This window comes from Panthera onca, chromosome C1, assembly GCF_046562875.1.
Source record: "Panthera onca isolate mPanOnc1 chromosome C1, mPanOnc1 haplotype 2, whole genome shotgun sequence".
NCBI classification, from domain to species: Eukaryota; Metazoa; Chordata; class Mammalia; order Carnivora; family Felidae; genus Panthera; species Panthera onca.
This window is the reverse complement of record NC_138346.1, coordinates 199,686,512-199,704,199: the sequence shown is the minus strand read 5'-3', so window position 1 is coordinate 199,704,199 and position 17,688 is coordinate 199,686,512. Positions and strand designations below refer to the sequence as shown.

The 17,688-nt window shown below is 38.1% G+C and overlaps 1 protein-coding gene across 14 annotated transcripts in view; it reads left to right on the top strand.

The window, feature by feature from the left end:
* Positions 1 to 17,688, top strand: part of EPB41 (erythrocyte membrane protein band 4.1) — a 200,706-nt gene that overhangs the window by 125,349 nt on the left and 57,669 nt on the right. For all 14 annotated transcript variants that reach the window (XM_078452147.2, XM_060623415.3, XM_060623414.3 and 11 more), the window contains exons 8-11: positions 5,542 to 5,629; positions 8,618 to 8,770; positions 11,471 to 11,568; positions 14,138 to 14,310. In XM_078452147.2, the coding sequence (XP_078308273.1) occupies positions 5,542 to 5,629; positions 8,618 to 8,770; positions 11,471 to 11,568; positions 14,138 to 14,310 (512 nt within the window). The remainder of the gene's footprint in view (positions 1 to 5,541; positions 5,630 to 8,617; positions 8,771 to 11,470; positions 11,569 to 14,137; positions 14,311 to 17,688) is intronic.

Genomic DNA, 17,688 nt, shown 5'->3' with positions numbered 1-17,688 from the left:
CTCTTGTAAATTACATAAGCCCTCTGAGGTTCAGTTTTCTCATCTGAAAAATAAGGATAGTGATAGGAATTTTGTGATTGTTAAAAATATGAAGTGGTTAGCATAGTGACTAGTATATAGTGAGAGTATTTTTTAGCCTAATAATTCCTAACCCCATTTTACAAGTGATGGCTGTGAATCTGGGTTTAGGGAACTACTTTTTGTAACTTAACTGAATTTAAGCCCAAATAAGCGAAATGATCTCAAGAGATAGGTGGATATGGTCCAGTTTGATATTCTGTGAGGTATATGGATAGAAATTAAGCAGTAATAGATCTCCATGACTAGAAAATTTAGAGGTGAGTCATCTTGGAATTGCTCCTTTTTGGAAAGATTGGCACTCTTTACAAACAGAAAGCCAAATGGAAATTTTAATTATGTCCAACAACATGGCACTTTAAATAATCCAGAGAAACTTCTGCTGAAGCAGAAACATTTTACTATGCATTGAAAAGTACAAGCAAATACCACCCTGTTCTCAGATAAACAGAAGACTGCCTACGTACATGGAACCCTTAGTTAGTGGCCCTTTGCCCAGACGGAGACTTTGAAGCTATAATTAACTTTAAATTTATACTAGCAAATCAAGCTTTAAAATGAATTGCCGTCCATGTATGGGTACTAGGAAAGTATGTAAACTTGTCAGTTGCCCCCCACTTAATTATTTGAAATCTCAGTCCTTAATTAGGAGATGCAACAAACATTATTAAAAGGCTGTCACATAACATTGGAATTCACTGAATGGCTCTATATCCGGACCACACTTGCTCAAAATAAATACAGAGAAACTTTGTTTTAGTTTCTCTTTTTAATGAGCAGGACTTAACCAGTGCCAAAGCTCTCTGGTTAGATGCTTTTGTAAGTTTGCAGTCCGTTCAAGTAGTAAATTATGAGGTGGTACTGAATAAATTTACAATGGTTTAGAGGTATCTAACCTCTTCCCAGCTAGTTTATTATACTTCAAGAGTCTGTGAATCTGGGTTTAGAGAACTACAGAACTAAATTTTCCAAGAAAAATTTAGGAGAAACCATGATCTTTAAAATTTTAAGGTGAAAATAATTTAAATTTAATTTGTGATATTAAATTTGTAAAGTAAATGTGTTGTATTTACATGTACAGTTCTGTGAGTAGTGGGATTATGAGAGATTTTATTTCCCCCCATGTTCTTATACAATGAATGTGTATGATTTTTATAATCATAAATAGCTTCCTGAAACAATTTTGTTTTGCCATTAGGTAGCATAGAGGAAGATAGTCATCCATGCAGAGAGGCCATCTGGCTGGGGATATTGGGGTCTAAGCAGGGTGGAGAGAGTTATTCATGGATAGGGGGCCAGCCTGGCATGAAGAACCAGAGCTCAAACAGTATGAAGTGGGCACGTGGTGGTAGTTATGACAGGCAGAGCAGATTGAGAAGGGCATCCATGTGGGGGTAAGGCCTGCATTGGGTGGAGGCCATCCACATGGGGTGGTACCTGATACAAGGTGTTGAAGCCTGGGCAGGGTGAAGAAGATGTCCATGGAAGGGATAGCCTACCACTAGAAGTCAGAACCTGAGTGAGGTAATGAGGGCATCCCTGTGTGGGGAATAACCCAGCATGGGGGGTTTAGAGTCCAGTCAAGGTGAAAAGGGCATCCATGTAGGGGAGGAGTCAGTGGTAGCAATGAGAGATTGGTTATGTACAAGGAGTTGATCAAATTAGTATATTAATGATAATGGGAGTCAGATTTCTCACTGTCAGTAAAGGGTGATACACAGTATGGAGAGAGAGAAACCCTGTGGTATTGCATTAAAACTGGAGGTGTCAGTGCTAATTCATGATTTCTGATAGATAGATGTGTAAATAGGCTCACACACACACACACACACACACACACATACTAACATACTCTAAGTCTACATTGTTCTAGAAGGAGGTACTTTTAAAATGCCAGAAATGATCAGAAGGGTACAGAATCCAGCTTGGGGAGGCTCCCACTGGCCAAATCTGGTCCAATTTAAGCACTAAAATAAATAAGGAAAATAATTGATTATATTGCATTGAATAAAATGAGAATCTCTGAGTCCATACTGATATAAAGGAATAAGTTGAAAGTTTAATAAGGAATAGGATATTCAAAGGTTTCAAACTATATTCCCACAAAATGGTTATTAATTGCAAAGAGATAAATAGGAATTTCACAGCGGGGAAGCCTGGCAACATCAGTGATGAAAAAGAACATCATCCATGAGGGGACAAGTTGAAATTGTGTACTTACCACCTGATAGGATGCAGTGAGATCGCAGAGCCATTTCTGTGCTATTCTTGTCAAAGATGCAAAACCTGAATCAACTCATGGAGAAACATCAGGCCCAAATTGAGGGTCATTCTGTAGAATAACTAGCCTGTGATCCTCACAAGGTCAAGATTATGAAAGTCAGGGAGAGATTAAGGAACTGTCCCAGACTGAAGAAGACCAGAGACATGAACTCAGTGACACTCCTGATACTCACTAAGCTGGGCCTTTCTGCTGTACAGAACATAATTTTTTTTAAGCTTATTTATTTTGAGACAGAGAGGGAGAGTGCGAGCAGGGGAGGGGCAGAGAGAGGAAGAGAGAGAGAGAATCCCAAGCAGGCTCCACACTGTCAGTGCACAGCCCCATGCAGGGCTCGAACTCACAAACCCTGAGATCATGACCTGAGCCGAAACCAAGAGTCAGATGCTTAACCAACTGAGCCACTCAGGCGTCCCTGTACAGACCATTTTTTAAACAAATGACTAAACTTGAGTGGGGTCTGAGGATTAGATAGCAGTAATGTATTAAAATTTATTTTGGGGCACCTGGGTGGCTCAGTCAGTTAAGCATTCGACTTTGGCTCAGGTCATGATCTCACGGGCTGTGAGTTCGAGCCCCACGTCGGACTCTGTGCTGACAGCTCAGAGCCTGGAGCCTGCTTCAGATTCTGTGTCTTCCTCTCGCTCTGCCCCTCCCCTGCTCATGCTCTGTCTCTCTCTGTCTCAAAAATAAATAAAAACATTAAAAAAAAGAGTTATTCCTGCTTTTGATGGTTCTATTGAGGTTACGTAGAAAAATGTCCTTGTTTGTAGGAATTACACATTAAAGTGTTGGGAGAGATGGGTGATCAGGTTGACAGTTTGCTCTCAGATAGTTCAGGAAAATATTATTTGCACTGTAGGTAACTTTTAAGTTTAAGTGTGTTTCAAAAATGTTTAAATTATATTAAAAATTTTTCATGCAAACATCAGCCAAATTTCAAATATAAGTATTATTTTCAACTAACAAGGAAATTCATAGCTTTAAATATCTCTTACTACTTGTCCTTAATATAATTTATTTATTTATATTTTAAAAAATATATTATTATTTAAGTAATCTCTATACCCAACAGGGGGCTGGAACTCACGACCCCAAGATCAAGAGTCACATGCTCTTCCAACTGAGCCAACCAGGTGCCTCTGCCCTTAATATAATTTTAAAGCGTGCTTACTTAGAAAAGCCTTTAACCACATAGTCTGAAACTTAAATCTGTATTTAAATTGACCCTGTTAATGTCCCTTAGAGTTGGAGGAATAAAGATAGAGAAGATTTTATCATGATTGCCTCATTTAATGTTTTAAAATTTGCCTTCAAGTTCAAGTAAGTGATCAGTTATTTCTTTTATGAATTATGTATAAATGTTCCACTGTACCATCATCAGAAACCTAAAGTTGCAATAATAATAAACATTAATATTTTGCAGAGCAGTTTCACAACCATTATCTCATTTTATCCTACTAATCACATTCATTCATTCAGTAAAATAAAAAATTCATTGTCTATCCTAGTCTCTGGAATTAGGTATTATTATGAATCTTCCTTTATAGTTAGAAGATTGAGGGAGACGCCAGGTCACCACTCTCAAGTGCCGGACACATGATTCCAGCTTGAGTAATGCGACTTGAATCCTGCCTAAAGCCTTCTGCCTTAAAGTCACAACTTGCCTGTGGCTATGTTATCCCTCAGGGCCTATTTCTTCATCACAAAATCAAACTGTTGGACTCTATAATCTTCAAGCTCCAATCCAGCTTCAAAACCCAAAAATTCAAGCCATCGATAATAACAACAATAACAAAAACTATAAAATGATTAGGAGTAACCTTAACTAGAAAAGTATATAACTTATATGGGGGGGGGGGGGTGGGCGGGAGGAACAACCCTGTAAAATTTTCCTGAGCTGTTTTTAGTGACGTGAATATACAGACTTGCACATGTGTTAATTTTCCCACTCTCCTTTTTGTGTGTGTGTTCAAGTTTTAGATCTATTAGTAAATAGAATTCAGGTGTGATGATTTAGTGCTTGTGGAAAAAAAGTTTATTTGGGGAGGCTGAGTCATTAACAGAGCTGCATCCTCTCTGCTGAGATTTTGGTGGTTGTTCCAAGGAACCCTTTGTTCTTTTTAATGAGACTAAGGACAGATGGATTTAGAAGAGACTTTTTTCCATTAAATGAATAGGCTACTGCTGCTTTGTATAGTTTAAGGCAGTCCTCCTGGAAGCAGGCATTTACTCAGTTTTTCTTTGGAGGTGTGGCGGCATTGTTGTCAGTGTGAAGTCATATTTGATTGGCCTCAATTGTTCAGCACTAGGAGTGATGTCTTTTTCTTCAAAGCTCAACATAACAGCTCATGAGCACTTTTCAAAAGAGGGGAAGGTTACAAAGGAGAAGGAAAGACCATCACAGTGACCATTTAGACAGTGAGACTGATTGTTTTCAAACAGATCTAATTCATTATATGCCTAGTAATGAAGATATCTTAATAACAGGGAAAGCAGCCCCATTATCTACATGCTTCTATTAACCAATTTATTTTGTTTAGATCAGTGGGCAGGACACCATCTGTTACCAGAAATTTTCTTTTCATCAAGCCTGTCCCCATTAAGAGTCGCCAGTTAAGTAACTTCAGCTGCCCTCCTGTTTAATTTCCATAATAATTCAGGAGTACACAGAGAAAAAGGCAGCTAAGAGGATATTGTAAATTGTACCATGCCCTCAGAGGATTTAGTTTGGTCGCCTCCTTGGCAAGAAAAATTAGTGGGAGGAGCTTATGTGTGTTAGAGAAAAAGGCTGAGGAGAGGGAGGGTAGAATGGATGGTGGAAGCTTTAAGGAAACTGTTAAGCAAGATTTGTTTTAAAACCTTTTTTTTCTAATAGCTTTTTGGTGACTTTGTTTTTCTCTGAGATCTCTTTTACTAAGGCATATGTCAATGATTTAGACACAGGTAGTGATAAGAATCCTTTTCCCTAATATTCTACTTTCAGGACTATGAAATATATCCATGTACATCTGTGTGTATATATATATATATATATATATACACACATATATATATACACACATATATATATGTATGTATGTATGTTTGTGTGTTTATATGACGTACAACTAATATATGAGTGTTATTATTGTAAATGTTGGCACTGTGATGCTCTATTTTCAATTTTTATTCTACCAAAGGTCCATGACTCCAGCTCAAGCTGACCTGGAATTTCTTGAGAATGCCAAAAAGTTGTCTATGTATGGTGTTGACCTTCATAAAGCAAAGGTAATGATAATTTTGGCCTTTGTTACTGAGCGTGTATCAGACCTGGGTCATATAATACTTGTTACCAACTTGCATCTGGGGTACTATAAAACATTGAAAAAAGATAGTTCTTGTTAGAACTTTAAGTGTATAATTTGAATTGCCCCTTTGCAATTCCACCGTCAGAATGCCGCTGCACATCTAAGCCCCTCTAAGGATCAAAGATACAGCACAGAACAGAAGTGATATTTTCCTAAATATTTGAAAATATAGAGATAGCAGCCAACATCACCTACATCAGAATCACCTGGAACATGTATTAAGTATGCAGATTCTCAAGCTCCTCCCACATTTACTGAATTGCTTTGAACAAGACGCTAGATCTCCAAGTTTACTAAACATCTCAAATTACGCTCATTCACACCTGAATCACACCTGAGAACCATTGGCTTAAGGTAGTGGTTCTCAAAGGATGGCCTCATAACCAACATTTAGCATCATCTGGGAACTTGTGAGGCACATTTCAGGCCCCATCCCAGACTCACTGAATCAGAAATGCTGCACGTGGAGCCCAGTAATCTCTGTCTATAAGCTACTTCTATAAGCTCTCCAGGTGATTCTAGTGCACGTGGGATGAACCACAGGGTTCATTTGGAAACTACTGGGTTAAGAATTGTAAACTTGGGCTTTAATGGTTGTTCTGCCTCATATAACCTAACAGAATAAATACTTAAGGGAAGTTCCTTGACTTCTTTCGTCTTTCACTACTGAAATGGCTGAGAGTGGTGAGGGTGTGTGTGTGAGGAGTTTGTGAGGGAATGGGCTCAAGAGATAATATGAAGCTCATTTTTTAATTTTTATTTTTACCATTAAAAAAACTTTTTTTTAATGTTTTTTTTTTTTTTTTTTTTTTGAGAGAGAGAGAGAGAGAGAGAGAGAGAGAGAGCACGAGTGGGGGAAGGGAGAGAAAGATGGAGACATACAGAATCCGAAGCAGGCTGCAGGCTCTAAGCTGTCAGCACAGAGCCCTATGTGAGGTTTGAACTCACAAGATGTGAGATCATGACCTGAGCCGAAGTTGGACGCTTAACCAGCTGAGCCACCCATGTGCCCCAATATGAAGTTCATTTAGAGGAACTTAATAACTAAGATGCATCATGAGGGGACTCAAAACCATGTCCATTGAGAAAGTAAAGGAATACAGATACTTAGCCCACAGAAGAGAAAATTTAGGGAAGATTTAACACCTGTCTTTGTGTGTTTGAAGGATAACTGTGTGAAGTAGACATTTCACTATGCCTCCAAATATAAAGCTAGAGCTGGTAAAATGGAAATTACAGGGAAATACTATTCAGCTCGGTTTGACAAATTGCTTAACAGAGCTATTCTAAGATGGAATGGGTTACCTCATTCCATAGCGAGTGTTCTGTCGCTGGAGATATTCCAGAATCGGTACAATAATCTCTTGGTAGGAATTTAGAAAAGGACATTCAAATATCTGGTGTGTGATTGGACTAACATGACCTTTCATGCTTCTCCCACCCTGAAAATCTGATATGTGAAGATTTTTCCTTCTTTATTAGAGTCCATTAATTCTAATAAAATTTCATTACATGTTAGTGGTTGTTCTTAAAATGTTGCTCTGGATTGTTTGGGGCTGGGTACTTCTGTGAATCTGTAAAGTAGATGGCAGAAAAATCAGAATTGAAATTGTTTGGTTTTGCTTCTCAATTCTTGCTGCAGGCTGATATCGTTGCTGTAATTATCAGGAATAGATGAAGAAGTCAGGCAGCATGTTCCTTTCCCAAATGTTGTAAAGCAAATTGTTTCTCCAAAACATAATTAAGAGAGAGATGTAGTTGTACCCACAGGCTTTAAGAATTTAAGAGGGCATCTTCTGGGAAATTCTCAGTTATATAGTCATTGAGTTTATAATTTTTACTTCTCGGGTTTTTTTGTACATAACACATATGCCATTAACATGTTTCTCTATACTCATTTTGGGGAAAGGAGTAGTCAAGAAACATTTGATTCTGGGTTTTGATTACCTATATAAATAGTTGTCTGTAGAGATTTATTCAGGTGAAATTTATTCCTTATTAGACAGGGATGATTAATATATATTTAATTTTAAAAAATTACTAAAGAGGCATATAAATATGTCTTTATCTTATCTCGCTGTTCCTTCTTGACTTTGGGATGATATTTATAATTTAACCTACTTAACATCAGTAATTACAAAAGTCTGAGATTCTCCATACTGAGTTTATATAGGAAGAGAACTCCTTTACTTACCATGATTTTTGGACGAGTGGCCACATTATCATAAAAAGAACAAGAATTATAATTGTGCATGCATATTTGGTAGTAGACATAGCCCTCAGCCCTAGCCTCTAGAAGTCATGTGGTCTACTGACTTAAACATACACGTATAGGACATAGGTAGCTACCGTAGCTACCATAGTTATTATTTAACTATGATTATGATAGTGGCAAGTTTGAGTATTTTAGAACTGGGAGACCAAAATGAATGTTTACCCTAGAATTCTTATATGCAGGCAGGCATGGTAAAAGTAGATTAATGTCTCTTTTTGGATTATTAAGGAACACCTTTTTGGAAGATACAGAGGCTCAGTTTATGGGAGAAGTGTTATAAAGTTAGATGAGGTGCAAGCCCAATGACATTTCACAATGGCTTTGGGGAGTGGCGGTGGTGGTTATATTGCTCCTTAGAGTACTTAGTTGCTTCAGGGGGTAAGATGTGTGCATGTCAGTATTTCTTGGACCTGAGAAGAGCGGATGTTCACTCATGGTGGTATAGTAACATTTTTAGTAACATACAGTAACATTTTTATATGGACTGAACAGTCCTGTAGATTATGATTGTTAGGTTGAGCTTTACTTTTTAATGTATGCTTTGTGTTTTTGGTTATTGATATATCAAATAAGAGTCAGCAATGTGTTGAGTACTTTGCTGAACGCTGAGCTGCTAACACTTTTGTTTTTCAGGACTTGGAGGGAGTGGATATCATCCTAGGTGTCTGCTCTAGTGGCCTTCTGGTTTATAAAGATAAGCTGAGAATTAACCGCTTTCCTTGGCCCAAAGTGCTGAAGATTTCTTACAAACGTAGCAGCTTTTTCATCAAGATTCGACCTGGAGAGGTACATAATCCATGCTTCTTTCCTCCTGAATCAAACATAGACCATGTTGAAAATACCTTTTCATTCCTGTTTTCCTTGTTATGTCATCAAAGAGATCTCTTGGGATACTTGGGTGGCTCAGTAGGTTGAGTGTCTGTCTCTTGATATTGGCTCAGGTCATGAGCCCAGGGATGTGGGATTGAGCCTGGCATTGGGCTCCATGCTAAGCGTGGATCCTGCTTAAGATTCTCCCTCTCTGTCTCTCTCTCCCTCTCTCTCTCTCTTTCTCTCCCCCACTCTCTCTCTAAATAAAATAAGTAAATAAGCAGTCTCTCTGTAGCTAACTATTCAGGAGCTGATAATTCTGTTTTCTAAATTAATCAGCCCCATGATGCTTCTTGTCTTCCTCACTACTGATCTTCTGGTTTCTTCTGGATCTTCTGGTTTCTCTTTATGGAAGTAAATATACCATGGCCAAAAGTTAATCTTGGATTGATAAACTTGTTTCTTGTTTACTCCGGGTAAAATCTTGATGGAAAAATATTTATAAATATTTATAAATTAAGTAGCAGGAGATTTTTAAATGGTGGGGTTAAGATACTCATGTTTTGCACCACCAACACCTTACCTGATGTAATTAAGATTTATTTGTATGTGTAGCTTCTAGTGGTTACTGAGAATGTATTCTACGTCAAGTTATAGATTAAAAAAATTTTTTTAATGTTTATTTTTGAGAGAGAGAGGGAGAGAGAGAGAGACCAAGTGAAAGCAGGGGAGGGGCAGAGAGAGACAGAGACACAGAATCTGAAGTAGGCTCCAGGCTCTGAGCTATCAGCACGGAGCCAGACGCAGTGCTTGAACCCACGAACCATGAGATCATGCCCTGAGCCGAAGTCAGATGCTTAACGGACTGAGCAGCTCAGGCACCTCTCAAGTTCTAGATTTTTAATAGAGTTGGATGTTCAACTTTATACCAGACACCTCAGTTATTAGTTGGTGTTCAAGATTCAGGATATACTAATGCTGGCCAAACTTAACTTTTACATTAAAGAGCTATCATGGCACAGTAGAAAATTGTTTAAGTAGGAATTAAATTTTCTAAAGTTCTAGCTCCTACTCTGCCTCTACCACCTACTATACAAAATAACCAGGACAAGTCTATGGCTCAGCTTCCTTATCATTCGAGCGGGATAATACCTTCTCTCTCTTGACTTGAAGATCACATGAGATGACAGCTATAAAAGCTCGAAGTAAGAAAGCAGTGCACTAATGTAATGTGGCGTGTTTTTGTGTGTGTATCACCATCTGCTGGTGAAAAATGGCTCATTATTTTAGCTTGGGAATACTGGATGTACAGCCTTAAAAATCTTGGATAAGCTCAGTGAAGCATTTATTTAATACCATTATTATTTACCTGTACCTAACAAAGAACAATCAGTGTCTTCCCTCAAAAATTTCAAATCTAAGAGTCATTCAGTCACCAAATATTTATTGAGGGCTTTCTTTAGGCCAGACACTATTCTAGTGTCTAGGAATATAATAGTGAATAAAAGAGTTCATCCCTAACTGATCTTACATTTTAATCTCTTTTTTTTGTAACGTTTATTCATTTTTTTGAGAGACAGAGACAGAACACAAACGGGGGGAGGGCCAGAGAGAGAGGGAGACACAGAATCCGAAGCAGGCTCCAGGCTCTGAGCTGTCAACCCAGAGCCCGACAGCGGGCTTGAACTCAGACCGTGAGATCATGACCTGAGCCGAAGTCGGACGCTTAACTGACTGAGCCACCCAGGCGCCCCATAAAACACAGGATTCTTAAGAAAGCATTTAGGAACAAGAGTAGGATTTTGAGAAGTATAGTATTATGTCTACAGTAGATGACCTAGCAGTTACATGGTATAGTAGAAACCGGGAAAATCTGGTTCTGCTACTTAAAGCTATGAGACTGAACAAATAACTTCTCTGATCTTAGTTTCTTCATGTGTAAAAATATAGATGACACTATTTAATCATAGTGTTATTGGCAATAATAGGCACTAAAAATGTCAGTTTCTTTTCCATCTTGTAAAGTATGCTTAAGGTAGAAACAAAGAGGCAAAAGACTAGCAGGACAGTGTTTCTAGTATCCTTGGCAGGCTATGGTTTGCTTCAAAGAAGTATTCAGATAAACTAGTGGTCAATCAAAGGAAAAAGAAGACATTTAATAATTCAGGAATCTGGTTTGAGCCAAAATCTTAAGCTTCTATTACTAATAATAATTGCATAATAATATTGGTTGATTGGAGAAATCATCTGCTATCCCATTCCCTGGTCATATAGTAGTAGAAGTATCCCAAATGCAGACAGTGACTAAGGAAGAATAAGTAGTCTGGACAATCAAAAGGTGACTTAATTATGTCTCAGAAAAATGTACAGTGTGTGTGTGTGTGTGTGTGTGTGTGTGTGTGTCTGTGTGTCTGTGTGTGTCTGTGTGTGTGTGTCTGTGTCTGTGAGGGGAATGGGTGCTGAATAAAATAAGATGCATTCCCTGGCTTCCCTGCTGTTGAAAAAGCCCTGAGTACATTTCTGTTGGTAAGTAGAAAAAATTTTGAAATGATACTTTATGTTTTGAAACCAGTAACATTCTTTTATTCACAATGTCCTCTTCTGTAACACTGTATTTCTGATATTGTGTCACTTTAGTAAAATAATCATGTTTCATGTTTATTCATGTTTTTATAGCAAGAGCAATATGAAAGTACCATTGGATTCAAACTTCCCAGTTACCGAGCAGCTAAGAAATTATGGAAAGTCTGTGTAGAGCATCACACATTTTTCAGGTATTGTTCTCACTTAAGTATTTTTCAAGGATAAGTTATGCATGTTTCTATTTTGAACCTGCTATTGAAATTCCCTTCTTTGTATGGCTGGCATTCTTTTATTTAGCTCAGGTGAGATCATCTTAAGCGAGACAAAATAAATCCACTTCTCTTCCCTTGGGTTGAAAAACATGCCTCAACATTCCCAAAGCACCTTTCTGTGTATGATGGAAGGAGAAAAGAAGTGAGAAAAAGGAATCTGTATTTATTAGGGGCTCTGTGATCATCTTAACTGGAGCTAAACTAAATTCAGTCTGTCAGGAAGAAGTACCCTAACCTACCTCCCCATGGAATTTCTTTAAGCAATGCTTAACTACTTTCTGTGGGGCTGTTCTATTAGAAGGTGAAAGGTAGGAAGCTGATCATTATCTTGGTTCTAATCAACCCCAGAAAAGAAGTACAGAGAACTGTCTTTAAAGCCCAGTTGTATCAGATAATCAGAAGATGGAAGAAAGTTTAATCTGCTCTACTCTTCAAGAGGCTACATCATTAACCCCTTGCAGTCATTTACCAAACATTTTCTGTGTGCTTACCCTTTGTATAGGCACTGTAGTAGGCATTGAGAATATACCACAAGATAGTTCTAGTCCCTGTCCTGAGGGAACAGTCTAGCAGAGAAGACAGACCTTAGACAAGTATTTACCTGCATTGAAAGGAGAGTCAGCTAGGGGTGCCTGGGTGGCTCAGTCGGTTAAACATCTGACTCTGGATTTTGGCTCCGGTCATGATCTCACAATTTGTGAGACCGAGCCCCGAGTCAGGCTCTGTGTGCTATCAGCACGGGATTCTTTCACTCACTCTCTCTCTCTGCCCTTCCCCCGCTCCCCTTCTCCCCTTCTCCCCCTCTCACCCTGTGTGTCTCAAAAATAAATAAATAAACTTACAAAAAGAAAGAAAGAAAGGAGAACCAGCTAGTTTTGTCCCCTTGCCTTTTAAAGAAAATGTTATTATGTGAAACTGCATACATAGTAAAGAAAGTGGTATAATGAACTGCCGTTGTACCTACCTTTGGATCTATCACCCAGCCTAAATATTGTCACCTCAAGGCCATTCTTGTTTCATCTATATCCCCCCTACCCATTCCTTCCCACTCCCTTCCAGAGATTTTGAAGCAAATCCCAGATTTTATGTCAGTTGGCTGTTTATGAATGGCTTTTAAGAGAGATGACCATGATATCTTCTCCTTCTATTTGTATGTTCATATCATACTTAGCACCATAGCACACTGGACAGGAAGAAAACTCAGGGAAAAGAACATTTTAATTCTCAGTGCAGGATAAACATAAAGATTCACTTCATAACCAATTAAGGAACTTTAATTATTGGCATTGAAATATTTCCCTATGTTCTTATCATCCTCTTCTTTAAAATCAAACCAAGAAAATAGTTTTTAAAAAGGGTAAGGGTGAAAAGGAGTTTTTTGAATGTTTCATATTTATGGTATAGACTTCAGCTAGAGCCAAAGCGTTTACTTGTAGGACAGCATATTTAGATCTGTTTTATCAAAGTAAGAGAATATATTAATATGTGATGCCTCAGCAAACAAAAGGAAGTAAATATTTGCTGAATTAAAATAAACTATCCCAAAGGGAAGAAGTACTCTCTTTTTGGTAGTATTTGATATAGCAATTTATGTATTTATCCAGCAAACATTTACTGAGTGGCAAATTCATGCCAGGCACTATGCCAGGAGTGAAAACACAAAGGTAAATAAATCATAGTCTTTATCCTTTACCCATAGAGACCCCAGAGCCTTGTAGTGGAGACCAGCACATAAATAGATTGTTTCAGTTCAGTGTAGTAAATGTCCTGGCAAAAGAGATTATAGGGGTATAACGTAGAAAGAAGATGGGGTTCCTAACTGTGTTAAATGCACCAAATAACCTATTTAATGGGTTCATAGGCACTAACTGAGTTCGGAGTGCATTTGGCAAAATTATTATTGTGTATTTTTCAACAGTTTTTAAAGTGTATTTATTTATTGAGGAGGGGAGGGCAGAGAAGCGGAGAGAGAGCATCCCAAGCAGGCTTTGCACTGATGCGGGGCTCAAACCCATGAACCATGAGATCATGAACTGAGCCCAAGTCAAGAGTCAGATGCGTAACCAACTGAGCCACCCAGGTACCCTGACAAAATTATTATTTTAATAGAATGGAAAAAGTACTCTGGGCTTGGACCCCGTTGCTGCCCAACCTCTTAATAGCTATGTGATCTTAAAACAGTAACTTCTTTTTGAAAGTTCAGTTTCTTGTATCTGTAAAGTGGTGAAAATATTACAGTGCTATAAAAGCATTTTGAAAACCATAAAGCCCTATGTATAGGGATATATGATGATATTATTAATATAGGCCTCAATTAAATTATACGTGTTGCTTTGAGAAATGATGTAGAATTAAAATAATGATTGCTTGATTAGAACTCCGTCTTAGTAACTGTAAGGAAACTATGAGATTAATTCATGATTTCTTTAATCTCACAGTCTCATTAGAGAGAAATAATATGTATAATTATGTTTTTCTCCCTCTCTAGACTGACATCTACAGACACCATTCCTAAAAGCAAATTTCTTGCCCTGGGATCCAAATTTCGATACAGTGGCCGGACTCAGGCTCAGACCAGGCAAGCTAGTGCTCTGATTGACAGGCCTGCTCCACACTTTGAGCGTACAGCAAGCAAACGGGCATCCCGGAGCCTTGATGGAGGTTGGTATTGAATATTAATGATTTCCTGTGATCCTAACTCATTAGGGAGAGATAAAAGAAGTACAGTTGTCTGTAAGGGAGCCAAATGAAAGAATCTCAGTGGTAAGTGAAATGGATCTTACTAATTGTCTGTTTCAGTGGGCTCATCTTAAGAAAAGTAGAACCATAGTTCAGAGAGAGTAGTAACTAGATCAAGGTTCCACTGCTAGGTAGTAGTGGATAAACACCATTAGAATTAGGATTCAGAATATTTACCACAGAGTGAACACCTAATGTAGTATACTGAACTAAAACCCTCTTGAATGTTTTGAAATAGTTATTTTTTCAAGTAGGAAAGAGGAAAAGCATCTCACTCACTAGAGCAGTCATGTAAAAAGTTTAGATCATTTGTCATGTGGCAGTTAGAGATAGAAAAAGCAGTTGTGTTATTGGAGTCTCTAAATTTTGTTTAAACAGGAAATAGATAAGTTTCATGATTGTATATAAAACAGAAGATCTTTCTGAATTTTTCTTAGTCTCAAGGATTGAGAGTATTACTGAAATAAAGTAATAAGTCATATTCAGTATGTGGCTAATAAAAATTTCAGAAGGCAATAACCAAAGTAGAGTATTATTGATTATATTTATTAAGGACTCACCAAGACCCAGCTCTATGATATCTGCTGTAAAAGCAAGGTGCATGTTACAGAAGTTAAAGGTTTGGGTTCTGGAATCAGATAGCCCTGGTTCCAAGCTCAACCCCTGCATTTATGATCTATCTTCTGGGTCAAGTTACTTAATCTCCATGCCTTGGGTTTCCCATTTATAAAATGGGCATGACGATAATATAATTGTACCTCAAAGAGTTTTCATGAAGAATAAATCAGATGATGTATATATGGTGCTTAGCACAATGGCTGGCACTTAATAAGTGACCACAAAATATTAGGTATCATTAAGATATTGTTAATTTTCTGGCCACAGCATTATTACTTTGTTTTATATCATCCAAAATTATGCTGCCATATTTTGATTTATTGCACGATGGGAACATATATCAGAGACACCTTGCTCAGTTTAAGAGTGTCACACTTGGAAAAGAGATGACCCAAGCAGAACTTTTATGCTTCCACAGTGCAAGCCATACTTCTTTCTTTCTGATGTTTCTCTACTGTCCTGAGTTTGAAGGGGCCGTTTCAATAGTAACAGAACAAGGCAGATTGCAGGCTTTGTCTTCTTCAGTCATCATGGCAACATTTGGAATCTGGCTCAAAAATTAAATAACTTTTCTTAAGATAGGATAGCTAATAAGTGGATTGGGGTACATACTGGTTTGACTCCAAAACCCATGTTCTTTCAGATACTTACTCACTTATTCCTTTGTTCAGTAACTTATTTTACATTTCCTATGTGTCAGGTATTGTTCTAGTCAATGGAGATAAAGCTGTGAACATACAAACGTGGTCTCTGCCCTCACACGGCTTACATTCTCTGGGTAGAAACAAAGATAAAACAGCATCAGATAGTGATAAGTGCTATGAAGAAAATAAAAGAGAGTGATGGGATAAAGAGTACCTGGGGATGGGAGACACTGGATGGCTGTTTGAGATTGAGTGGTTTGTATCTAAATGTAAATTTAGAAGGTTACTCTGAGGAGCTTCATTTGAACTGAGACCTGAATTATGAGAAGGAGCCCGCCATCCCAAAACCCAGGGGAAGAACATTCTCAAAGAGGGAGTAACAAGTACAAAGATCTGCAGGCAGGAATGAGCTTGGCATGGGTCTAGATCAGTGCTGTCCCATAGAACTTTGTGTACCGATGGAAATCTGTTTGGTGATGTCCAGTTTAGTAACCTATGGCCACATATGGCCAATTGTGAACTTGAAATGTGGCTAAGTTACTAAGGAACTGAATTTTAATTCAGTTTACATTTAAATAGCCATATGTGGCTAGTGGCTCCCATATTAGACAGCACAGGTCTAGATCCTACTAAATGGAAGGGAAAGGAGTAAAAACAGTAAGTAAGGTCAGGGGTGCCTGGGTGGCTCAGTCAGTTAAGCGTCCAACTCTTGATCTCAGCTCAGGTCTCATCTCAGGGATCAAGGTTTTGATCTCAGGGTCAAGTCTTTTTTTTTTTTTTTTTTTTTTAATTTATTTTGTGAGAGAGAGAGTGAGCATGCTCATATGCACGTGGCGGGAGGGTCAGAGAGAGAGGGAGATAGAGAATCCCAAGCAGGCTCCACACTGTCAGCGCAGAGCCCCACATGGGGCTCGAAGCCACAAACTGTGAGAGTTGATGCTTAACTGACTGAGCCACCCAGGTGTCCCTCGGGGTCAGGTCTTGATCTCAGGGTTATGAGTTGGGCTCGGTGCTGGGTGTGGACCCTACTTTAGAAAAAAAATAATGAGGTCAGAGAAGTAAGTGGAAGGGGCCAGATTGTCTAAGGCCTTATAGGCCATTAAAGAGTTTAGATTTTATTTTAGTTACAATAGAAAGCTATTAGAGGGCATGATGTGATCTGATTTTCCATTTTTAAAAGACCATTTTGACTGCTGGGTGAATGCTCCATTGAAGGGGCAGTAGTAAAGCAGAAGCATGAAGTCTGTTGCAGGATCTGGGTGAGAGATGATGACAGCTGGGGCTTAAGTATTGGCAATGAAGAAGGGGAAAAGTGGCCAGAGATACATTTTGGAGGTAGGCCTGACAGAATTACTGATAAATTAAGTGTTGGAAATGGCAAGGAAAAGAAAATCAAGATTTATTCCTAGGTTTGATCGTTTAGTACAATGGGAAAGTCTGAGAGAGAAGCACAGTTGGCGATATGGAAAATCAAAACTTCTGTTTTAGGCATGTTAAGTTTTAAATATGATCACTCAATCCTTATGTCTGCCATATTTATATAACACCATCAGGCATCTCCTTCTTTGTCGAGTAAAGTATCCTACCTCCAGTTTACCTTGAATTTGGGGAGCTATTATTTTTGTTTGTTTGTTTTTATCCCTAATTTTCAGTGAAAACACTGAGGTTGGAAAGTTTAAGTGACTCGTTCAGTGTCTCACAGATAGTAAGTTGCAAAGCTAGGACAAAAACCTATGTTTGTCTGATGCCGTATCCCATGGCTTTTTCCACCAAATAGAAATTCTTCGTTGTTTAGATACTATGTCTGATGTATCCTCTCTTTGTAATAGCAAAAATAACCAAAGATTCACGTATTCATGAGTTTTGGTATCTTGAACAATTTAGAAAGCTTTACTTATAGAGAGATTTATGTTACTTTTAGAAATCACATCCTGTCTGGTTTTTTTCTAGCTATAGAGACGTCACAGTTCAAGACTTTAAAAAATCTTGATGTCTCTATTGACTAACATTAGCTAGTTCTTATTAAATTATACTCTAT